At 41.8% G+C, this 20,026-nt stretch overlaps 1 protein-coding gene across 2 annotated transcripts in view; it reads left to right on the top strand.

Moving 5' to 3' along the window:
• The window catches only part of LOC131465420 (cadherin-2-like), a 103,812-nt gene extending 84,036 nt beyond the window's left edge, over positions 1-19,776 (top strand). For both annotated transcript variants that reach the window (XM_058638093.1, XM_058638092.1), the window contains exons 14-16: positions 1,045-1,184; positions 7,460-7,621; positions 14,601-19,776. In XM_058638093.1, coding sequence (XP_058494076.1) covers positions 1,045-1,184; positions 7,460-7,621; positions 14,601-14,807 — 509 coding nt within the window. In that variant the 3' untranslated portion in view covers positions 14,808-19,776. The remainder of the gene's footprint in view (positions 1-1,044; positions 1,185-7,459; positions 7,622-14,600) is intronic.
• The last annotated feature ends 250 nt before the right edge of the window (positions 19,777-20,026 follow it).

Here is a 20,026-nt window from a genome sequence, read left to right as displayed (position 1 = left end):
TCGCCTCAGCGGATGAGCCGCATATTTGATTTGGCAGATATTTTTACACCAGATGCCCTTTCCTGATGCAACCTGCCCATTTATCCAGGCTTGGGACCGCCGGGGTCAAATCAGAGTGTCCAGTCAACATTGGGGAGGATTGGGTTACCTTGCTCAGGGGTACCACAGCCCTTGACCTGGGCAGAAATTTAAACTGGCAACCCTCCAGTTACAACCCCTTCCACTCGGCCACATACGGTACATGTGAGAATTGCTTAGTTGGTGCTTTCCAAACTTTTCGAACGGGGGACCCACTTTTTAAAGACAGCAAACTTTTTCTGCGACCCATTTCCCCGATAGAAATCATGACGAGAGCAAATTTGTGCACACGTTTCTATTTTTACACCCATTTCTAAACACGTAGACACAAGCATATGTTTGACAAGTTAATCCAGAGTTAATTCATGCATTTTACTGAATAAATCACAATTTGGTGACCTAAAAATATCTTCCCTGACACATCTTTGGGACCCGACCCCCCCTACCATCTGTGGGAATGACTGACTTAGATGTTGCTCCGCAGCCACACAGGAGGAACACGCAGAGACGACTGCGGCTGTCAAAAAATACTGTGTGCAACTTTTTCCATCGTGAGTCGACAATGGACGTGCACAGTCATTTTAGAACAAAGCACTCAGCAGAAGGCGGGAGCTCCGCTCGCAGCCACAGAACAACAAACAACACTCTCGTCTTTCATTATTCATCAACTAGTTCCCACTTCCAGTCACTGACGATCAGCAGCTTTGCATGAAATGCCCATCGTTAACCGACGCTGGTAATCAGAAATGATGCAACACACCGACCATGGTGCATCAGCACCGTTTCATCACTCAGTCAGAGAGGAGTGAATGTATAAAACAAGACCTGACTGAGTGTGAGAGATGAAAAGCACAGTTTGCAAATCCACCAGCCCCTGATTCCCCATGTGAGATTTACAGGAGCTGTGAAGACTTTTCAGACAGATGTCTGTGCTCATCTTCTCTGTCCCACGTCTGCGTTCTGCAGTGCTGGTGCTGCTGTTTGTGATGTGGATGAAGAGGAGGGACAAGGAGCGTCAGGCCAAGCAGCTCCTCATCGACCCAGAGGACGACGTCCGGGACAACATCCTCAAATATGACGAGGAGGGAGGTGGAGAGGAAGACCAGGTACACACACACACACTCAATATATATGTTGTTCTCTGTGGTGGCTGTTTGCTGACCACAGGTTAACTTTTGATTAGATTTGTGCTTGTTTTTCAACTGATTTTATCTTCTACGGACGTGGTTCCCTTAGAAGATAAAGCCGTGGTACGCGAGCTTCCTCTGGCGGTACTATCAGAAATACTGTTCTAGTGTTTATACCAGGGTATGTGATCAGAGTGGAGCTGAGGAGTGTGTAGAACTTGTTATTAAATAATAGTAATTAGAGTCACCTTATCTCTCACTGCATCTTAATCTAATTTCACTATACCAGTGTGTGAAGTATGTATTGCCGCTACATGGTCCCGGCATGACTCGACTCGACTCGGCACGGCACGTACCTGCTCTATGCGTGATGTCATACGACTGTGGGCCACTGATTGGTCAGAGAGTGTCGTCACTGAAAGAGTCATGAGCGCGACGTCCGGCACAAGAATCAAAGCCAACAATGCCGAACTGTAGATTAAAGTTAAAAAGACTTTAAAAAATCCCTGAAAACGTGCGTTAATCTCCAACAAAGGAACATCGCGAGCCGCATCGCAACCCCTGCCTCTGTATTTCAGTTCAGTGACTGTGTCAGACAGACAAAAAACAACCGTGCTGTGCCGTGCTTGCTTGCATTTTCTCAAGCACATTTCCATGGTTACCGTCTCCTTTGTTGTCTCTTTTGACCAAAAGAATAGCAACACCATTAACTGGACTGCAAAGTGCTATGGTAAAAAAAAAGAAAGAAAAGAAAACAAGCAGCCTGTGGCGTCGGTGCATAAAAGAACTGAAAGGGAGGAGACGTGGAGTCACAGGTGGAACTGTGACATTGAAGGTATGAAGAAAACCTTCAGTTTCAAAGCTGGTGGAAGTTAAAGCTGCAGTGTGTAACTGCTGCCCTTGTTGTTTTTATGTTATTCTGACTCTGTTTGGTAACATTATTTATGTGCTGCATTTGAACACAGGCTCAAAATTGTCAAACCTGATTGAGGGAGCGTTTGTGCGTACACCAGCAGTGCAGCAGGCGGGTGGAGGCAAGATACCTCCTTGACCTCTATTATGTTTAACCACATCGGTAAGAACTCCTGATATATCAGCAGGTCGGATATTGGCAAAAAGTCCAGTATCGCGTATCTCCAGACAAGAAGTGAACACTTCTTTGTGTTCTCAGTCATGCTCTAACCCGGTTACACTATAAAAATGCCAAGCACGAGTCATTCTACCCACAGGCCCCTCTATACTGCACTGTATAATGGCATACGATCATATCATATAGCATATTATGTGACAAAGTGTGAGAATGTGCATCGAATATCTATATGAAAGCAGAGAGTTGAGAGACAGAGACAGAGCTCATGTCATCCATCAGCACCGCTCTCGTCACTAACTGTAGAACTACAGTTCATTCTTTTTCCTTCAAACGTCACAACGGAAAAACCACAACAAAAAGAAATTTAAAGGGACAGACAACGCCCAGTGGAATGATTAACTCATCTACGAATTAGTGAAAACAACATGTTTGTCTTTAATGGAGAATGGAGACGGGGTTTTTTTTCCTGCTGCCATTTTGCTTATTTAAGGAGAGGCAACATGGAGCTTCAGGGCAGAGAGAACCTGTGCAGAGACAAAGCTCACACGTTTCTGTGCTGATCTATGTGCCGGCAAAATGCTCGAACCTCAGGCCTAAATATCACACAGGTGCCACCGGGATTTATTGAACTCCCACTCGTGCCACTTTGTGACGCGGTCCAGTGTTGGCTGGTGCTGGTTGTACAGATGTTCCTGCAGAAGCCAGTTTATTTCAGCATTTCATGAAAGAGACATCCAGAAAAACACACATTTTTATGCAAATTATATCTGCACGGCCCAAAATAGGCAGGTGTGGTTGTCAGCCACAACTATCAGGAGGTAAGAAACAACTAATGGCCATTTTTACCATGTAAAAACAAAAATTATGTCATAAGGTTTTTTAACAAATAACATAATAACATTTTGCTGGTAATGTAATAAGTAAAATATGTCATAATTCATTCGGTTATTTGGTTTAAAAAAAAATCTTTTTGTTATATTCTCGCTCAGCGTTAGATGAAAAATCTAACAACTGGAGCCAATAATGTAATAATATATACGTATTTCTTTATTTTTTTCTGTTTCCTGGACAGAATAGTCATTCTCAAATTAGCTCTTACAACCATAATTAAGGAGAGAGCGTGCTGCATAGTACGTATCCTTGATGAATGAATGAATGTGATGAATATGATGGATCCACTCTCCCTTCTTTTGATGAGCAAACTGCACAGAAACTGCAAAACAAAAACCATCTTTTATTTCAAAGACATGCAGTTTTCAGCTGCAGTTATTACATTTTCAAAGGATTTTTTTAGTCGTAACTTATGACATTGTTGGCAAAATGAAAAACATGATTACGCTATTGGCAAGTTATTGCCTTACTGCCTTTATTACATTTAAAATGGCCAAAATGATGATGTTATTGGTTTGCCAAAGAAAAAGTTTCAAACACTTAACAAATGAATGTGAACTAGTTCATAATTAAAAAGTATGAATTGTCACAACACTAGTGCACTGTATATCATCATTTTAATGAGCACAAGCATTGGGTATCTGTTTCTAGACAGTATTTTATATATACATCATGAAATAGTATGACATACAGTATGTGTGGTAATGCAGCACAGGGTTAAATTGACTTAATCAGAGAAATGACAACTAATTACCTGCTAATGGGAAACATCAGTGCTCAAATAATCCAAAAACTAAAAACTTGTGAAGCATACGCATGATTAATACGCAGTAATGTGCACAAATAGTCTTTCACTAAACAGAAACCTTATGTACGTGAGGACAGACAAAATGTCTCTTCTGGGAATTCTAAATACAACAAAGACACATCATTTCCTTTTTGGCTGCCTGGTTATTGCAGGGCTCTTAGCTGCTCTTCAGTGGAGAGAGTTCTATTGGTTTGCCCATTATTGTGAACAAAGTCCAAGGTCAGTCCACAGCATGCTGCGATTGTGCTGAAAGCGGTCCTGCTTTAGTTCATTTCCATGGAGACCAGAGAGCATGAGAATGGTTGCTGAATGGTAACTGAAGTGACTCAGTACCAGTCAACATGAACTAATCGGAGGCCGTGACACTCACTTCCCCTCTGCTGATGTTTGTGTAAGTAAAGGTGAGACACAGTCTTTCTCAGTGCTGATGCTAATTAGATAGCTTAAGCGTCGGCTTCACTCCCCCCAGGACAGAGGCTGCAGGGGACATGGTTGCATCAGATCTCCGTTAGCTCGTATGAGTCATTGAAATTCTCACTACATCAACTGTTCAATACAGAGAGTAAGCACAGGGATGGTGACGGCTCTATTTACTTAAAGTGAATTGTTCCGTGTCCTGATAAAGACCAGTGCTTTCATCAATCAACGAGGTTCATTATGAGCGCGGCCGCCTTTTGTATTTCAGTATTTCACAGCCAGTGACATGCGGCGCACCTGACATTAGATAGAATACATTATTAGCAAACGTTAATAAACCTGCCTGTCACGTCGCAGAGTTCAAGCTGGCGATTAATTCTCCGCCTCAGACTTTAATTTAAAGCAGATTATCTCTGTGTTTGAAACTGGATTTGTGTCTCAGAACGCTGTGTCCATGTCTCGGCGTGTTATGATTTACAGCTTCATGACGACGAGTCCCAAAATTAGCACCTTTAATAAGACAAAATCATACATGTAATGCAGTAAATATATAAAACCAATAATTGTTTTTGTCACTGGAGTGATTACTGAAGTTGCCCTGAGGTGTTTATTTGCCTCCTAGAGTCACGCTTCACTTCAGTTATCATAATGCAAAACAACATTGTAGTATTTACCACTAATGAATGAGTGAAATTGTAAAAAAAATGAATGGCATGGAGTGTGGTGGTACAGCAGTGGATATTTCTGTATCACTTGTCAGACGGCAGCAGGGTGAACTGGCTGCTGTTTCACATTTGCTCAGTAAATTCTTGATGACATTCTGTTTTAATGACACACTGCAGACACTTCCTGTCCTGGCCCTGCGCACATTAACTTTGAGATGTTTCCAGTTTAAATTCATCTGATGGCTCCTCGGTAAAGTCATAGGAGAATAAGAAGAAGGAGAATGTAGCGTGAGAATTTAGCCTCCTAAAGTACAGTTATTTCAGAGTATTCGTTCCCAGGTTGGACATGTTGTCAAGAACCTCCTTAGGAAAACCTCAAACGGTTTCCTTTTCAGATTTGGCAGAAATGTTCCACATGGACTCATGGATGAACTGCTTAGATTTGGACATTCAACGGTCAAGATCAGAAGTCAAGTCAATTGTCATTTCTGAGTATTCTTTCCCAAGTTAGACATGTGACATGTGACAACAATCCATTCATCCAAATTTTAGGAACATGATATCTGAAGAACCTCTTGAGGGAAACCTTCCAACAGCTTAGTAATAAATTAAATAAATAAGAATTGGTCATCAAATTTTGAGATTGGTGTGACCTCACAAAACTTCTTTTGATAAAGGTTTCTTTTCAAATTTGGCACAAATGTTCCACATAGACTCATGGATGAACGGCTTAGATTTGATGGACAACATTTATTTGTCAAGATCAGAAGTTGAGTCATTTCTTAATACCCTTCCTCAGGTTGGAGATATTGTCCATTCATCCAAATTGTATGAACATGATATTTCAAGAATTCCTTAAGGATCCTTCCAACAGCTTGACTGTGTCAGTCTTGGTCATCAAATTTTGATGACCTCACAAAACTATTTTTTTTGGGTGTGTCAGCACTTTTCATAAAACTGCTTCAAGAGTTTCTTTTCAAGTTTGGCAGAAATGTTCTACATGACCTCAGGGATGAACTTTTCAGATTTGGATGGACAACATTCAGTGATCAAGATCAGAAGTCAAGTCATTCCTTAGTTTCCTTTCCCAGGTTGGACATATTAGATACAGTTTCCCTCTGACCCTGAGATTGATCACCAGCTCCGCCTCAATGTTTCTACTTTGATGCCTACCTTTGGATTGTCCGTCCATCCATTCAAATTTTGTGAACATGATATCACAAGAATCTCTTTCAAAGACTTAACAATGAACTCAGTCATCGAATGTTGAGGTTAGAGTGACCGCACACATCTTTTTTGTTGTGTTAGTTGGTTGTGATAAAAAATTGCCTTGAGAGAATTTTCTTTTTTCAAATTTGGCAGGAATGTTCCTCTTGGACTCAGGAATTCAGATATGAATGGAATAAGTTCAATGGTCAAAACCATGCAGTCCTTTAAAAAACCTATTGATTAGTGGAGTCATACAACTGCTGGGTGATGATTCTACAGTGTGTTTAGGCCTGGGTGTCAAAACAGTGGAGGACGGTGGAAATGTCATCCTCACTTTGTTCTAAATGCAATTTTGTAAAAATTGCAACAGTTTGGTTCTTGCTGCTTGGAAATGTTGCATCCCTCATACAGTTCTTCAAAATATAGCACTTAACACTATTTAATTTACACCTCTTCTTCTTGCACTGATGTAACTGCCATCAGCGAGTCTTGTCTTTGAGATGCTGGAGAACTTGCTTCTCAAAGCTTTTCATCAGAACGGAGGTGGAAGCCCCGGATAAATTGTTGTTGAGACCAGACCCTGCAGACTGGATTGGTACAGAGAGAATGGTCAGATGGTAACAATCGTGACACTGATCTCTCTGAAACATCAGTAATAACATCTGTCTTTAGAACCCATTGTTGGATGAATGTTCTGCATTTTCAACAGAATTCATCTCACGTCTGCTGTGGACACTGGCAGGTCTTCTGCTGAGGTTTTATTGAGGAGATTCAATCTAATATAAAGTGTGTTAAAGTTCATCACACATTGTTTGGGCAGTCGCTTTTTGGTCGCTCGCATGTGATGTTGCGGATCACCTGCCACATACCCTTAGACTTGCTGTTGTTGAAATCTCTCTCCAGTCCCAGTCAGCTTTCACTCTTGCTTTGCCAGTGTTGTGTGGTTTCTCATCACTTGAGTGGAAGGTGGCAAAGGTTTTTGGATTTCAATAGTGTGTCACTTGTCCAGGCCTTCCAGTTGGGTACAGACTTTGCTGGTCTTTGTGATGATGACATCATTGTACACGTATTATGTGAATTCCGTGGTTAGCAGTGTTTCCTGGGTGTCAAACCATAAATCTGAATTGATGTCACTGTAAAAGCCCCGTGTGAATGTGTGCTTTTGTGTCTTTAGGACTATGATCTGAGTCAGCTGCAGCAGCCCGATGCCCTGGAGCCAGAGTGTGTCAAAGTGGGGATCAGACGTCTGGATGAGAGGCCCCTCCATCATGACCACCAGTACCCGGTCCGCTCTGCTGCACCGCACCCAGGGGACATCGGAGACTTCATCCATGAGGTATGACAGCACACGCACACCAGACTCCGGAATTCACGTGTTTACTTTAAGCAACTTAAACTCATACTACATCATGTTTCTGTTCATTGTCAGCGCTTGTGTCTAAATCTGCAAGGGCGAGCGTTCAGAGATTAATTTCTGGTGAAGGACACGAACTTCTCGGCACACAGGAAGCGATGAATCAACATGAGTGAAACAGGAAGTGTTTGAGGGCAGTGTGAGAGCACTGTCTCCAGAAAAAGATTCGCCAATGTTAGATATTTTTGCTTTTCTGAACACTTTGGTTTAAAGCATCAAAGACGTGAGCAGGATGTGAGCAGTTTACCTCATCATCTTACAGGATTTAGGGATGTTGAAGTTCAGACGCTTCTTCAAACAGCTGCTGCTCATAGCTCACAGCAGAGCTGCCAGTATGGAGACCCATCCAATGTAACTTTCAAAGACTTTGAAGACTGCTACTTAAAACAGAATGCAGAACCTATATTTAAACAGGGAAGCTTACATTGGCATCATCACGAAGAGGATGCAACTTGAAAATGTTCTTCAGGTCTACGCTCAGTTGTACCATGCTCCGGTATAAAAGATTATCAGTATCACTGATGTAAAATGGATGAGTATGAGCGGTGTTTGCTGTCAGACAACCTCAGAGAGAGAGTAGCAGGCACATAAACACAGACAACAGTGCCGGGGTAGTTCTTAATGAGCTTTGCTAATGGTCAGGATTAGCCGGCCTCAGACGTGGCCACAGCTTGGATAACTAATTAGCGGTAAAACCATTGAGTTTAAGTAATCTCACAGACTGGCTGCAGAACATTCACACCTCCTGAAAGCCTTGGAAACTGCTCCATTTTCTTAATATATGCAAAGAAGCTGACATTTGTCGGGATTATTTGCTTTGACAGACAATGCGGTGGAATAGCTTTTCTAAACGTAAGTGTGGCACTGCTTTGCAGTCCCTGCAGATAGTTGGACCATGACTGGTAACACTCAATCAGGAGGATAATGTGCGTGACAGGGTGATTATTTCCAGAGTTCACTCTAAAGTGTACAAACTAAAAATACTGGTAGCGTTTCAGAAAGTTTCTAAATGTAGGCTTCATCCGCGTGACTAACGTGGTCGTCACCTCCATGAGCTGCAACTGTTATTGACATGAGTGTATTTTTCATTCACTGCTGATAAACAACTCGGAAGCAAATGTAAGTTACTGCATCATCACTTTTTAAAAGGTCTTTGTTTCTGCCTGTCCGCCCTGAAATGCAGCTCCTGAGTGTTCGAGCAGTGTCTCCGTTTTAGGGGACGTAAAGTGTGGATGACAGGTGTTAAAAGGATGTGTTGTTTTCAAGTAGGGGTGTGTGTGTGAGGCACTTGTGCAGAGTCAGTGTGTTACACGCAGTGGACAGCGCTGCCTGTTTGGAGAGGGAGACGATTTCTGCATTGTTTTGATTAGAACAAGGACAGCGCAAACAACGATCCAGCCACTGTAATGCACTAGTGTGCTCTTGGTGCCCGTCCCAAAGCGCGGATAAATAGAGAGTGTTGACGTAAAATCTATGCCAGATCAAAAATGCGGATATATCCACTGTGGCAGCCCCTAATCGGGAGCAAGTGAGGGAAAGAAAAAGACTGTGCTGTCACACACACACAACCCTGTTCTTTGGCACAGTGTTTTCACAACATATACCCCCACAGTTAAAGTGCTTGCAAAGCAAATGTAGAGTTTCTCCACTTCACGTGTTGTAGATGTTAGAAAAGAGTCTGAGAGCATGTGAAAAGAATTACAACTGTGGATTTAGTGTCTGAAATATGGCAAATAACGATGACACACCAGAGCAATAGTTAACATAACTCCTTAATTAAACACTGTAATGATATAAAAACCCCAATCTAGCTTTATCTGCAGTTTAGCTGTTCACTCGTGAGTTACTACACATGCTCCGACACTAACTGAGGTAGCTGAGATGTCTTTGTCCCGAAGAAACACACATAAGCTCTACCAGTTTATTTTGAAATGAAATTCCTAAAGATGAGGAAATGAAGTTGGAAAGAAGAGCTGACTCCTGCTGTGAGGCTGCAGTACCACTGATAGACTCAGAGGGAGACAGAGAGCCGCACTGTGTTTATGTATAGTATATTGTTAAAAATTTATCCAAAAAGGTTTTTTGAAGAGGACGTTGGATAATGGAGCGTTAACTTCAATAAGCTGCAAAGAAAAGCTGGTGTTCAGCTGCTTTGGTCCCCACTGAGATGTATGTCTTTACGTGTGTGTGTGTGTGTTTTCTGCATCCCCCAGTGTTTCAGAGCAGTAAATCGTGTTCCATTTCTCCCGTCTCCCTCTCCAGACAGGCGGCATATTGAACTGCGTCTTCTGTATGTGACACACAGCGACTCTGCAGAAGCACCTTAAACGACCTGAGCTCTGCCTTAAATGTAGCCGATGCAGACGAGTCCGTCTTTTGTCTCAGAGGTGAACAGTGTGTGTCTGAAGACGTCTTATTCTTTTTTAGCGTCTGCTTGCTCCTCCCTCCTGGAAGCCGTATTCACTCTCTCGTGGATGAACAGACAGATTTAATGAGACTGAAATCTTCTGTCAACAGTGCCGATAAGTGACATCGTGTCATGTCGTGCGTGTCGAATAATTGCTGTCAATGCGTGTTGCTCCCCGTGCGCTACCTGCTCCCAATATCCTGTGTGTGTGTGTGTGTGTGCCTTTTTGTTTGGGATGCGTATAAAGACATCTGCCAAGCACAGCTCTGAATAATGAGCAGGAGCTATCAGACATTGCAAGCCGATCTAGACAGCTTAATCCGGCAGACATGACAAGCCGCTGCTTCTCGCCCCTGCCTCTCCCTCTCGGCGTTAATTCTCTCCTCCCACCGAGTGTCGAAGTAGCAAGAACGTCTTCAGTCAGACGTGGCCCATAAAATGTTCACACGGCTTATCAGATTTACCGCTCTCATCTCAACACTTCCGAGCAAAATCACGCCCGTGTTCCGGACTGTTAGATAGGGGGCACGATTTTCTTTTTTTTCTGATGGTGAACTCGCGCTCAGTGCACAGCGTGAGCGAGCTCATGAAAAATGTGGACATGAAACATGTATGTGTGGGAGGTGTGTTTAAGTAAAGGCTTGCGCTGGGTAATCTGCTGAATCTCTCTTCCTAGAGATAGAGGCGGCATCTGTCAAACGTGACCCAAATCCTCCCCTCTTGTCCATTCCACCATAATCCCTCCTTTCCTCTTAACTCTCCGTGCACTCCCTACTGTCCATCTCCACAAACACAGACACACAAGTAGGTTTGCACAGCTATTCTTCTTAGGACACTGTGTTCACCCTTCCCCATAACTAACCTTAACCGAACCACAATTCAAATCCTAGCTCCAAACATCTTCTAACCAGAGGTTCTGCCTCACTAGGGCCAGGTTTTTGTCTCCTTGACTTCAGAGGACATTATTACGACTAACATTCATTTCCTGAGGACTGACTCTAACTCTAACTACTGGCCTAATCTGAACAATGCAACCTTTTGTTTACCTTAAATTGTAATAATTTCAATGGTGATGACTTGTCTTTGTCCTTATAATGTGACATAATGTAAACCAGGGATCAGCGAGTGAATGTAGTCGATTGAATATTTGGGCCAAAACATTGTATCTTCATCAGGCAAGAGTCGCCTTAAAAAGTCTTCAAAAACCCACATTCGTTGCCTTAAACTAACAATAATGTGGACGTTGTCTTTAATCAGCAGCTTTGTTACGAAGACAATTGCTGCAAGACACGTCCTTGTGCTGTTAATATTTACTGTGCAGCTTATTCTTTCAGCCTAACACGGGCAAGTAGTTATTTGACGGACATTTACTCCTCCAAACATGGCTGTCTCCATGACAACAGCAGTGTTTTTATGAAATTTCTATTGTTTTGTGAAGATAAGCAAATCATTTAAAATCAAATTTGTTAAATCATCTGCCGGCTCAGATACTGATGCTGGCGGGCCAGTTTTGGCCCATGGGCCACCAGTTGCTGGCCACGGGTGTAAACAGATTTAGGTCCCCACAACATGGGTAATACCTGGAACACACACACACACACATTCTTGTGTTGGATAATCTGGGGATTGCAAAAGCAGAGGCTGATTTATGATAAGCACGTTGACATTTGATGAATCTCACTTATCTATGAAGAGTTTTCCTCCTTTCAAATGTTTAGAAGAGTCAAAAATAAGAAGTAAAAACATAATGTGGGAGTCGGCTCATTAAAATTCCGCCAAACGTTAAAGAGGGAAGTTTTGCGATGTTAAGGGATTACAGCCGCTGCAGTGACGTCGTGTGAGCACGTCCGACTCCTGACCTGACGCCGACCTTTCTTCAGTAAACACATCACCGAGACGCCCTTAATACGACAGATACTGAGGTTGAGCCTGTTATTGCGTAACAAACACTGTCACTGTGATAAATGTAGAGTAGACTTTTTTGTAGCATATACCGACTCTGATTTTCTCATTAACTTTTTTTTTTAACATATCATGAGTTCAATAAAATTCAATAATTATTTATATTTAAAAAAGTGTGGCTGCGAGATCTACTGTTAGGAACCAGGTTTAAACCGGGACGGTGGCACTTTGTCAAGAAGCTAACACCTATGTTTTTCTAGCAAAGAGGTGTCAAACTGGAGGCCCGCGGGCCACAGGTGGCACATGACTTAATATCTTGTTATCATGAAAACATGGCCCACAACCTGCTCTTTCCTTTCAACACATTTGTGTAATAGAAATAATAAGTTTGGTGTTTTAATTACAGTTGTCCACGTTATTAATTTCTCTAGAAATAAATAAATTCAATTTGCATCATAAATGTGTGATTATAAAAAAAAAGAAAAACACTTTTACTTTGAAATTGCGTTATAATTTTAGTTTCACGCGCCTGCGCTGGCACATTGATTCAGATATGAACATTCTCACTCATATGACGTGGTCACATATTGGGTATTTATCTGATTTAGGAGCGTAATACTGCTGCAGAGTGCTGCAGAGCTAATTCAGATCTGACCTACATCAATCCCTTAAAAAATCAGGTATTGGTCACTTCAGCCTGGTAATCTGAACATAGTTTATAACAAATTACAAATAATACTAATAATTGTAATGTTAGTAACAGATTAGTGTGTTGTACTTCAGTCTCAAGGCACTGTGAGAGCAGTAGCATCACCGCAACAAACATGTTGATGTTTACAAAGTCGTTTTTAACGTTTCACAAACACAAAAACTGCCTGAAAACCAAAGCATGCTGAGAAGTGGAGCTGTTTGCAAACTGACTTTAGTTCATTTTAGATTTCGATTTCATGCCTTTGTATGAAAGCACGGCTCCGTTGCTGCGACACAACAACAGCTCCAACAAAGCCGCTGAATTGTTTTGTTTACTGTAGATTCATCATTTGAGCCGGTGTCGTGGGAGACATTGTGCCACAGACCTGCCTTCAGCCGCTGGGTTGATGAAATGTTTGCAGGGATTCTGTAATCCCACCGTACAACCACAGGTGAACCCAGTGTCTCAGCACTTCTAACTGACAGCACTTTCTTTCCTCTTCCTCTTCTTCTTCATGTCATTTGTGACAACGTACAGTTGTGATCCGTGACTTTAAGCTTTCAGGAGTAACAAGGAAAACACAAGCTGGGTCATGCAGGGGTCGCAGTGATGGAGCGGAGCTGAGATCAGCCATCAACCCGACATTAGTTCCTTTAATTTGAAAGCATTTGGCTGTAATGGGGAGGAACTACTTGCGCTCTATGGAGTATATTTACGATACAGTTTCCATAGAAACATTATTTTCACATTATTACTTTCACTGCAATACTGCAGTCTGGCTCTAGAGTCTTGTAACCTCCTCAACCTACAACTCTCGCCTCTTACTTCAGCCTGAGTGCGTGGGCTGCTGCTAAATCTCTGGAGCAGCGGTGATGCGGCGTCCATTTTAATGAGGTGAGAGCTGACGGCTCTTCTTAGCATACGTGTCGTATAATGCTCCGTGGGTTGGACATTTACTAATGCAATCTTATGCACTTCCTCAGGTTTTCTATCTGCCAGCAGTGCGCACACACACACACACACACACACACACACACTCTTTTGTGAGGTTTCTTTATTCGTAATATTACTCCTCTGCCTCAGCAGTGACTGATAAGTGAGCGCCAACAGTAGATTACCATGTCACGATCTAATCTTGAATCTATCGTAATGGAAGAGAAATATGGTTAAAATAAGAAATGTTATTTTGCAGTCATCTTGTTTTTCTCACGTTTCCATGTCAGGGGTTCGTGAAGGGACTTCCAAATCATCTGTGCGTGTTTAAATTAGAGGTCAACTCATTTTTAAAGGCTAATATAATAGCAATAGTTTGAAGCGTGGGGAAAAACAAACAAAACAGCCGATTAATTGGCTCGTCCCCACGGGAGAAAAGCAAATCAATGAATTGATGTGTAATTAAGTGTTTTTCATTTGCTGCATGTGGAGGAGTGGATTTATTCAACATATCCAACTTCAAACTAACTTTATTTTTAAGTACTTTTTTTTCGTACTCATTTTTAATCGTCAGGAGAAATTCTCATACATAGCGACTGAGCCACAGTTTGAGCTTCTATAAGCTTTAGTTTCACCGTCGCCATGTTTTCAAGCAACTTTGCATTCGAGCATTCTGGACTCGCCGTGTTTTCTTCTGGACAAATCTTTGAAAACAAAGATGCAGTGACGCAACAAGACCAGCAGCTGTGAACCAAAAGCTCTGCTGGCACCTGTTTCAGTTTCAGTATAACAGCAACCCTTGCTCTCGTTGTTTCTCATCAGTAGAACTCTCTGAAACAAATCCAACAAATGCCTAAAAGTGAATCTGCTTCCTGTGATGTAACCTTGTCTGGAAAGAGGTGGTCTCTCAAATGAAAACACCACAGTGTTTGCTCACCTTCCATTGTCTACGTTCTTTATCGTTTCAGGGCCTGAAGGCGGCCGACAACGACCCCACTGCTCCCCCGTACGACTCCCTGCTGGTGTTCGACTATGAAGGCAGTGGCTCCACCGCCGGTTCCCTCAGTTCCCTGCACTCCGCCTCCAGCTACGGAGACCAGGACTACGACTACCTCGGCGACTGGGGGCCTCGGTTCCGGAAGCTAGCCGACCTGTACGGAGGAGGGGATGATTAACACGTTCAACCCCCCGACCGACAAAAAAAAAAACACCCTCCCCACCCTGTGCTCTGCAGCTCAGGTGTGGGTGGGGTGGTGAAGATAAATGTAGGGTTTTGGATCAGCACTTGGGTATTAACCACAGGACAGCTTGTAAAGAGACTTGCTGCCTCTCGAAGGACAGTCGATGACACTTGGGACCATGTTGACTCCTGGCCTGGCAAGGCCCGTCAGCGAGGACACTTTCAAGCTAATTATCATTATCGTCTGAGCATTAGTTCCTGAGCTAAAACACGTGTGAGCAGCCAGAACGGAGCGCTCAGAGGGAACGTTGTCTCTGTGATGATGAAGAGCCACAACAGCCACGCTACAGACGCTCATTTACACTTGAATCTCACAGTACAGGAGCACTGGGGTCAAATGTGCCTTTTTGTACATTCTTTTGATTGTGTTCAGTCTTGAATTCTCTATGTTGCTTTAAAGCTCCTGCTGTTCCGCGACGGCACCTGGAGGAGCGTTTTTTTTCTTATTTTAGTTTTGGTTTTGCCATGATAACGAGTGCATGTGTGCGTTTGGGTCCCACTTCATTACCTGTGTGTGTGTGAGTGTGTATGAGAGTGTGTGAATCATTTCCACGGAGACACACTGGATGGACGCTCTATAGGGCAACGCCTACTATAAGACATAAGACATTTTGGATGATCTAACCAGCAAAAGAAAAACAAAATAGCTTTACTGTACAGCTCTGGGTGTAATAGCTTCTGTTTCCTGTCAAAAGAGTGACAGCTGCACGAACACACATATTCATGTATGATGAATTAATCAATCACAAAGCTGCAAGTAAAGTAAAAAGAAATGGATTTAAAGTGATCAATAATCCATTTACATCTGTATTAAAATGTCATTCAGATTGACCACATGATAGTTCAGGTGTCAACACGTCAAGAAAGTATCGATCGGTAAATGGTCTGTAATCTCTCAAAGAGCTTTACGCTGCTTTTTTAACAGCATTCACCCACACATTAATACAGCAGCACATTTCCAATCACACATCTGTCACACATGCCAGTGGCAATTTGAGATTAAAGGCCCAGTGTGTAAAATTTAGGTGAAATTGAAGTAATAATACTTTTTTTTGGTTGCCTTTAACTGTTATCATTTATCATTCATCTACAAAAGACATATATAGCTGCAACGGGAAACTTCACCAATAAATGTTGCAGTGTTGGCAACTTAGCGACTTTGTCAGTATATTTAGCGAGTATTCAGACCCAGCGAGTAAAAAAAAAAGCGACTAGCGACAAATGTAGCCACTTTTTCTGGTGTTATTGGAGACTTTTGGAGACCAGGTGGACCAGTCCTCCGCGTCCAGACTGCAAATGACGCGCACAACTTTCTTTGTCTAAAATAAATCAATGCAATGAAAAAAAAAGAGGCAAGAATCTACAGGAGAAAGTTAATCTAAACATATTTAGGGTGTTTTTCCTCACGTCTTGTCAATTCCAAGTAAAATGCTATGACTTCTAGCGACTGTTTTGACAGCCAACGGCTACTTTCTGTACTGAAAGTAGCTCCATTTTACAAACCGTACCTCTAAAAGCCTTCAACAGGGATACAACGGGATGTCGACTCAAACCCCGACTTTCCAAGTGAAAGATTAAATTCAATTTGTAGTTCAGTAAAAGAATAAAAAAGCTCCACCACTGAGCCACAGCTGCCTCCTGTGGAAGAAGAGTTAGCGACAGCTAGTAGCCATTAGCAAGTAAACACAGGAAGCAGCTCTCAAGATATTTACGACACATGTGGACGGAGTGAAGACGAGATGAGTTTAGAGGCGAGAAAACTGAGTATTACAGCTTCACCGTGGCTGCATTTGTTTTCTTCTTTGTCTGTTAAGTTTTTCAGGGCCTTACGTTAGCATGATGATAAGTTAGCTTTGTTGCGTCACAAAAAAGGGCACTGGTTTAAATTTATTTTCGCCCCCAAAACATGAAAATGAATGAATCTACACTTTGTCAACTAAAGCTGTTTCAAATGCAGGCCTTTGTGTGTGCAGTTGACGTGTTTCTTCTGTTCTTAGTAAAATCAAATTCAAAACAAAATCTGGTTAACATTAGGTGTAAATGGATTCAGAGATAGTTTCTAAAAACATACAAGTTAACAAATTCATCCCTGGAGTGACATTCTGGCCCCGTTCTCAGGTGTTTTCATTATATACTGTATATATAACGTACTCATTCAATGCCGTTCTTAGTGTTACAGCAAAACTCCAGCTGCGTCTGCGTTAACAAAGCCAAGATCAGACGTTTTCATTTTCTCTCTGCTCTCCCACACTCTTTATTATTCAATATCACACACAGGCCAACGCTTTGATTGAATTTATATAAAGGAAAGGAAACTGCATTTGAGATAGTTGAGGACATTTAGTGCCATAATGAATTCAAATAACTTTTCTAAATCACGCAGAAGTCATTATTTTGAGTGCGGTCAGAATATTGTGGTCGTGTCCTTGTGCTTTCATGAACGGAAAGTCATTCAACTTACTCGCTGAATGGCAAATTAAATAATCAAAGTGGTGATAAACACACGGCGATGAAATAAAACTTCTATTTGTGTGTTTGCGCGGACGAGAGGCAGAATAAACTGTAAGCAGCAACAATAAAAGGGGGTCAACAGCGAGACTTAATCAAACACAACTGAGGCAACAGCAACGCGAGGAGAAAACAGAGTGGCAAATGGAAACCGGCAGACACTGGTGCGGCTTCAGCAGACCCATGCTGTACAGAGATTATATTTACAGATGCATACGTTTATTTAATGAGCACAACAGAACATTAACAGAAAGTGAAGAAAATTTAGTGCTGCGGCTTAATGACCAGTTCAACACATCGTGTCTTCACTTAAGTTGTTTAAACTTCTAATTTTTCTCAGTGCACTAAAGCACTCGAGGCTCTTACAAGAATTTGGTTTTGAATCATGAGGAAATTCAGTCTTCACCTTCATCATTAATGAGAGAACAAGTTCTCGAGCTTTCAGTTTGTATGTGAGACGGAGTGAAGGCCAACGTCCTTCAAACCCCTCAAATACTGAATGTATAAAGAAGAGGCAGTATCCCCCTTTTAAAGTACCACTATTTGGGCCGTAAACAGTGTGAATCCAAACTTATCCTATAAGTCCTGCCTTTCTCTTGTAAGTCTTATAACTTTTACATGTAAATTCAAACCATTGTGAAATGAGGTTGGTGTTTGACTGAAAACGCAACAAAGCGTCCACGGAAAAGTTTCAGAAGTGAATTCTACTGCTCAAAAAAGGTGCCATTTAACAGTTTGACGGTGTAGACGCTTCTTGTCCCCGCCCATCCCTGCACTGCTGGTGTATACACACAAATGCTCCCTTAGTTACATCTGATTGCGTGTTCCATTTGTATTTGGAACTCGGAATTTCCAAGTTAAAACCAGACCAACGCTGCTAATTTTACCGCTATTAGCACTTTTGTCATGTTTGTATAAAAGTAAATCAGTTGACTTCTCAACTGGAGAACCTGGACCCAGTTCCAACTCCAGAAATTTGATGTAACGCAGTTCGACAAAGCTCGACAAAGCTTATTTTCAGATGAAGGACACATCACAGAAATAATACATCATTGTTTCTGTTCACAGAGACCAAACAGAAACAAAATAACAACAACAAATGTCACCTAAAGTTGCGCACTGCAGCTTTAAACGTGAACCGACTGTTTGGAGTCTGCCGTTTAAATATAGCACGTTTATGTGCGGTAACGTCGTCTCTGTCCATCATGCGCGCTCTGCTGTCGGACGTGCGAGACAATCAGACTGATTTTCTGACAGCGAACATGCTGCAGTCTTTTCAGGCCCTCACATTGACAGTCTGTGATAACAGCCGTTCTTGGCCAACAGATGAGTCAGACCCTGTTTGCTTCTCCTGCAGGGAAGATAAGATACTTATAAAAAACTTAAAAAAAGACAAACTTTTTTCACTCATGAAGAATTTAGTTTCTCTGTGGGAGTAAAAAACAATGCCAATAAAACAAAAACCGAGACGTTAAAATGACCTGGAGGAACGTGGCAGACAAACTATATTAATGTAATAAAGCCATAATGTAATAAGACAGTTGGGAGTTGGTAGTTTCTCCTTCACAGAGTATAAAAGTCTTTGTTCTCACTTATAATAAATGGTTTAACAGAGATAAAAACATCAACTCATAACACAATAAGCCAGTGACAAAGTTTTCCTGATCATTACAAACTTTTCTGTGCCTTTAAAATCAAACAGAAAATGACTAACATGCTCCTAGGAGAGGAAGATCTCAGTGTTATCACAGGTTTATATTAGACGCCGTTCACACCTGGGATTAACACCCATCCTGAGTTTAGGTCTGAATCAGCCAAAGTCCTTCAAAACCCGTGACACAATATGAACAGTGATTGTGATTGAACCCAGAGTTGTACAGAAAAGCTTCTTTTTTTTGCCGGTCTGGTTCTCCAACACTCGTGAGAAGACATGTACAGTAATGCTAGACCTTTGCTAGATACCTTCTGTTTTTGTTGTTTTTGTTTGTTTGTTTGTTTTGCTTTTATCACAATGTAACTTATGCAGCTGATTGCTGGTGACGGGAGTCAGCAGTCCTTGTTTTTGTAGCAAAGATACTTCTTGATACTGCTGTGGTGGATTAAATAAGGAAAAAAAGAAAAAAAGAAAAGGCAATGTTCCCTCTGTCTGCTGATGATTTGCCTTAGTGTTCTCTGGTACTCTCCAACTGAATACTCACTGTAAATGAAAAACATGTACAGATTGTAATTTCTCTCTCTCTCTCTCGCTCTCTCTCTCTTTCTCTCTCACTCTCTCTCGTTGTTCTTTTGGCTGTGTACTTGGAAAAATGACATGCTAATATCCTGAATCCTTGTATATGTGTACATGTAATTTGGATTTCAAAAATAAAAAGTTTTTGCATGTTTTTATCTTTTCATTATGGAAAAACTGTATTTTTTTTTTAAATCATTTGAACACACACACACACACACAGGTATGCTGCAATCCTGTCCTGTTAAAGCAGAACTATGCAGGATTGTCCCCCTAATTCAACAGCTTCAGAGTCATTGTGATTGTGAGTTAAATGTGTTGTTGTGGGGAGATTGGGGGGCTGTCTCCACTGCCCCCTACTGTCAATAAGTGGAAAACCAGCCTTCTAAGATCAGGGCTGGCGACCCGGTAGTCCT

This window comes from Solea solea, chromosome 9 (genome assembly GCF_958295425.1).
Source record: "Solea solea chromosome 9, fSolSol10.1, whole genome shotgun sequence".
Classification (NCBI taxonomy): domain Eukaryota; kingdom Metazoa; phylum Chordata; class Actinopteri; order Pleuronectiformes; family Soleidae; genus Solea; species Solea solea.
Note: the sequence above shows the minus strand (reverse complement) of the source record. Positions and strands in the feature narration are given on the sequence as shown.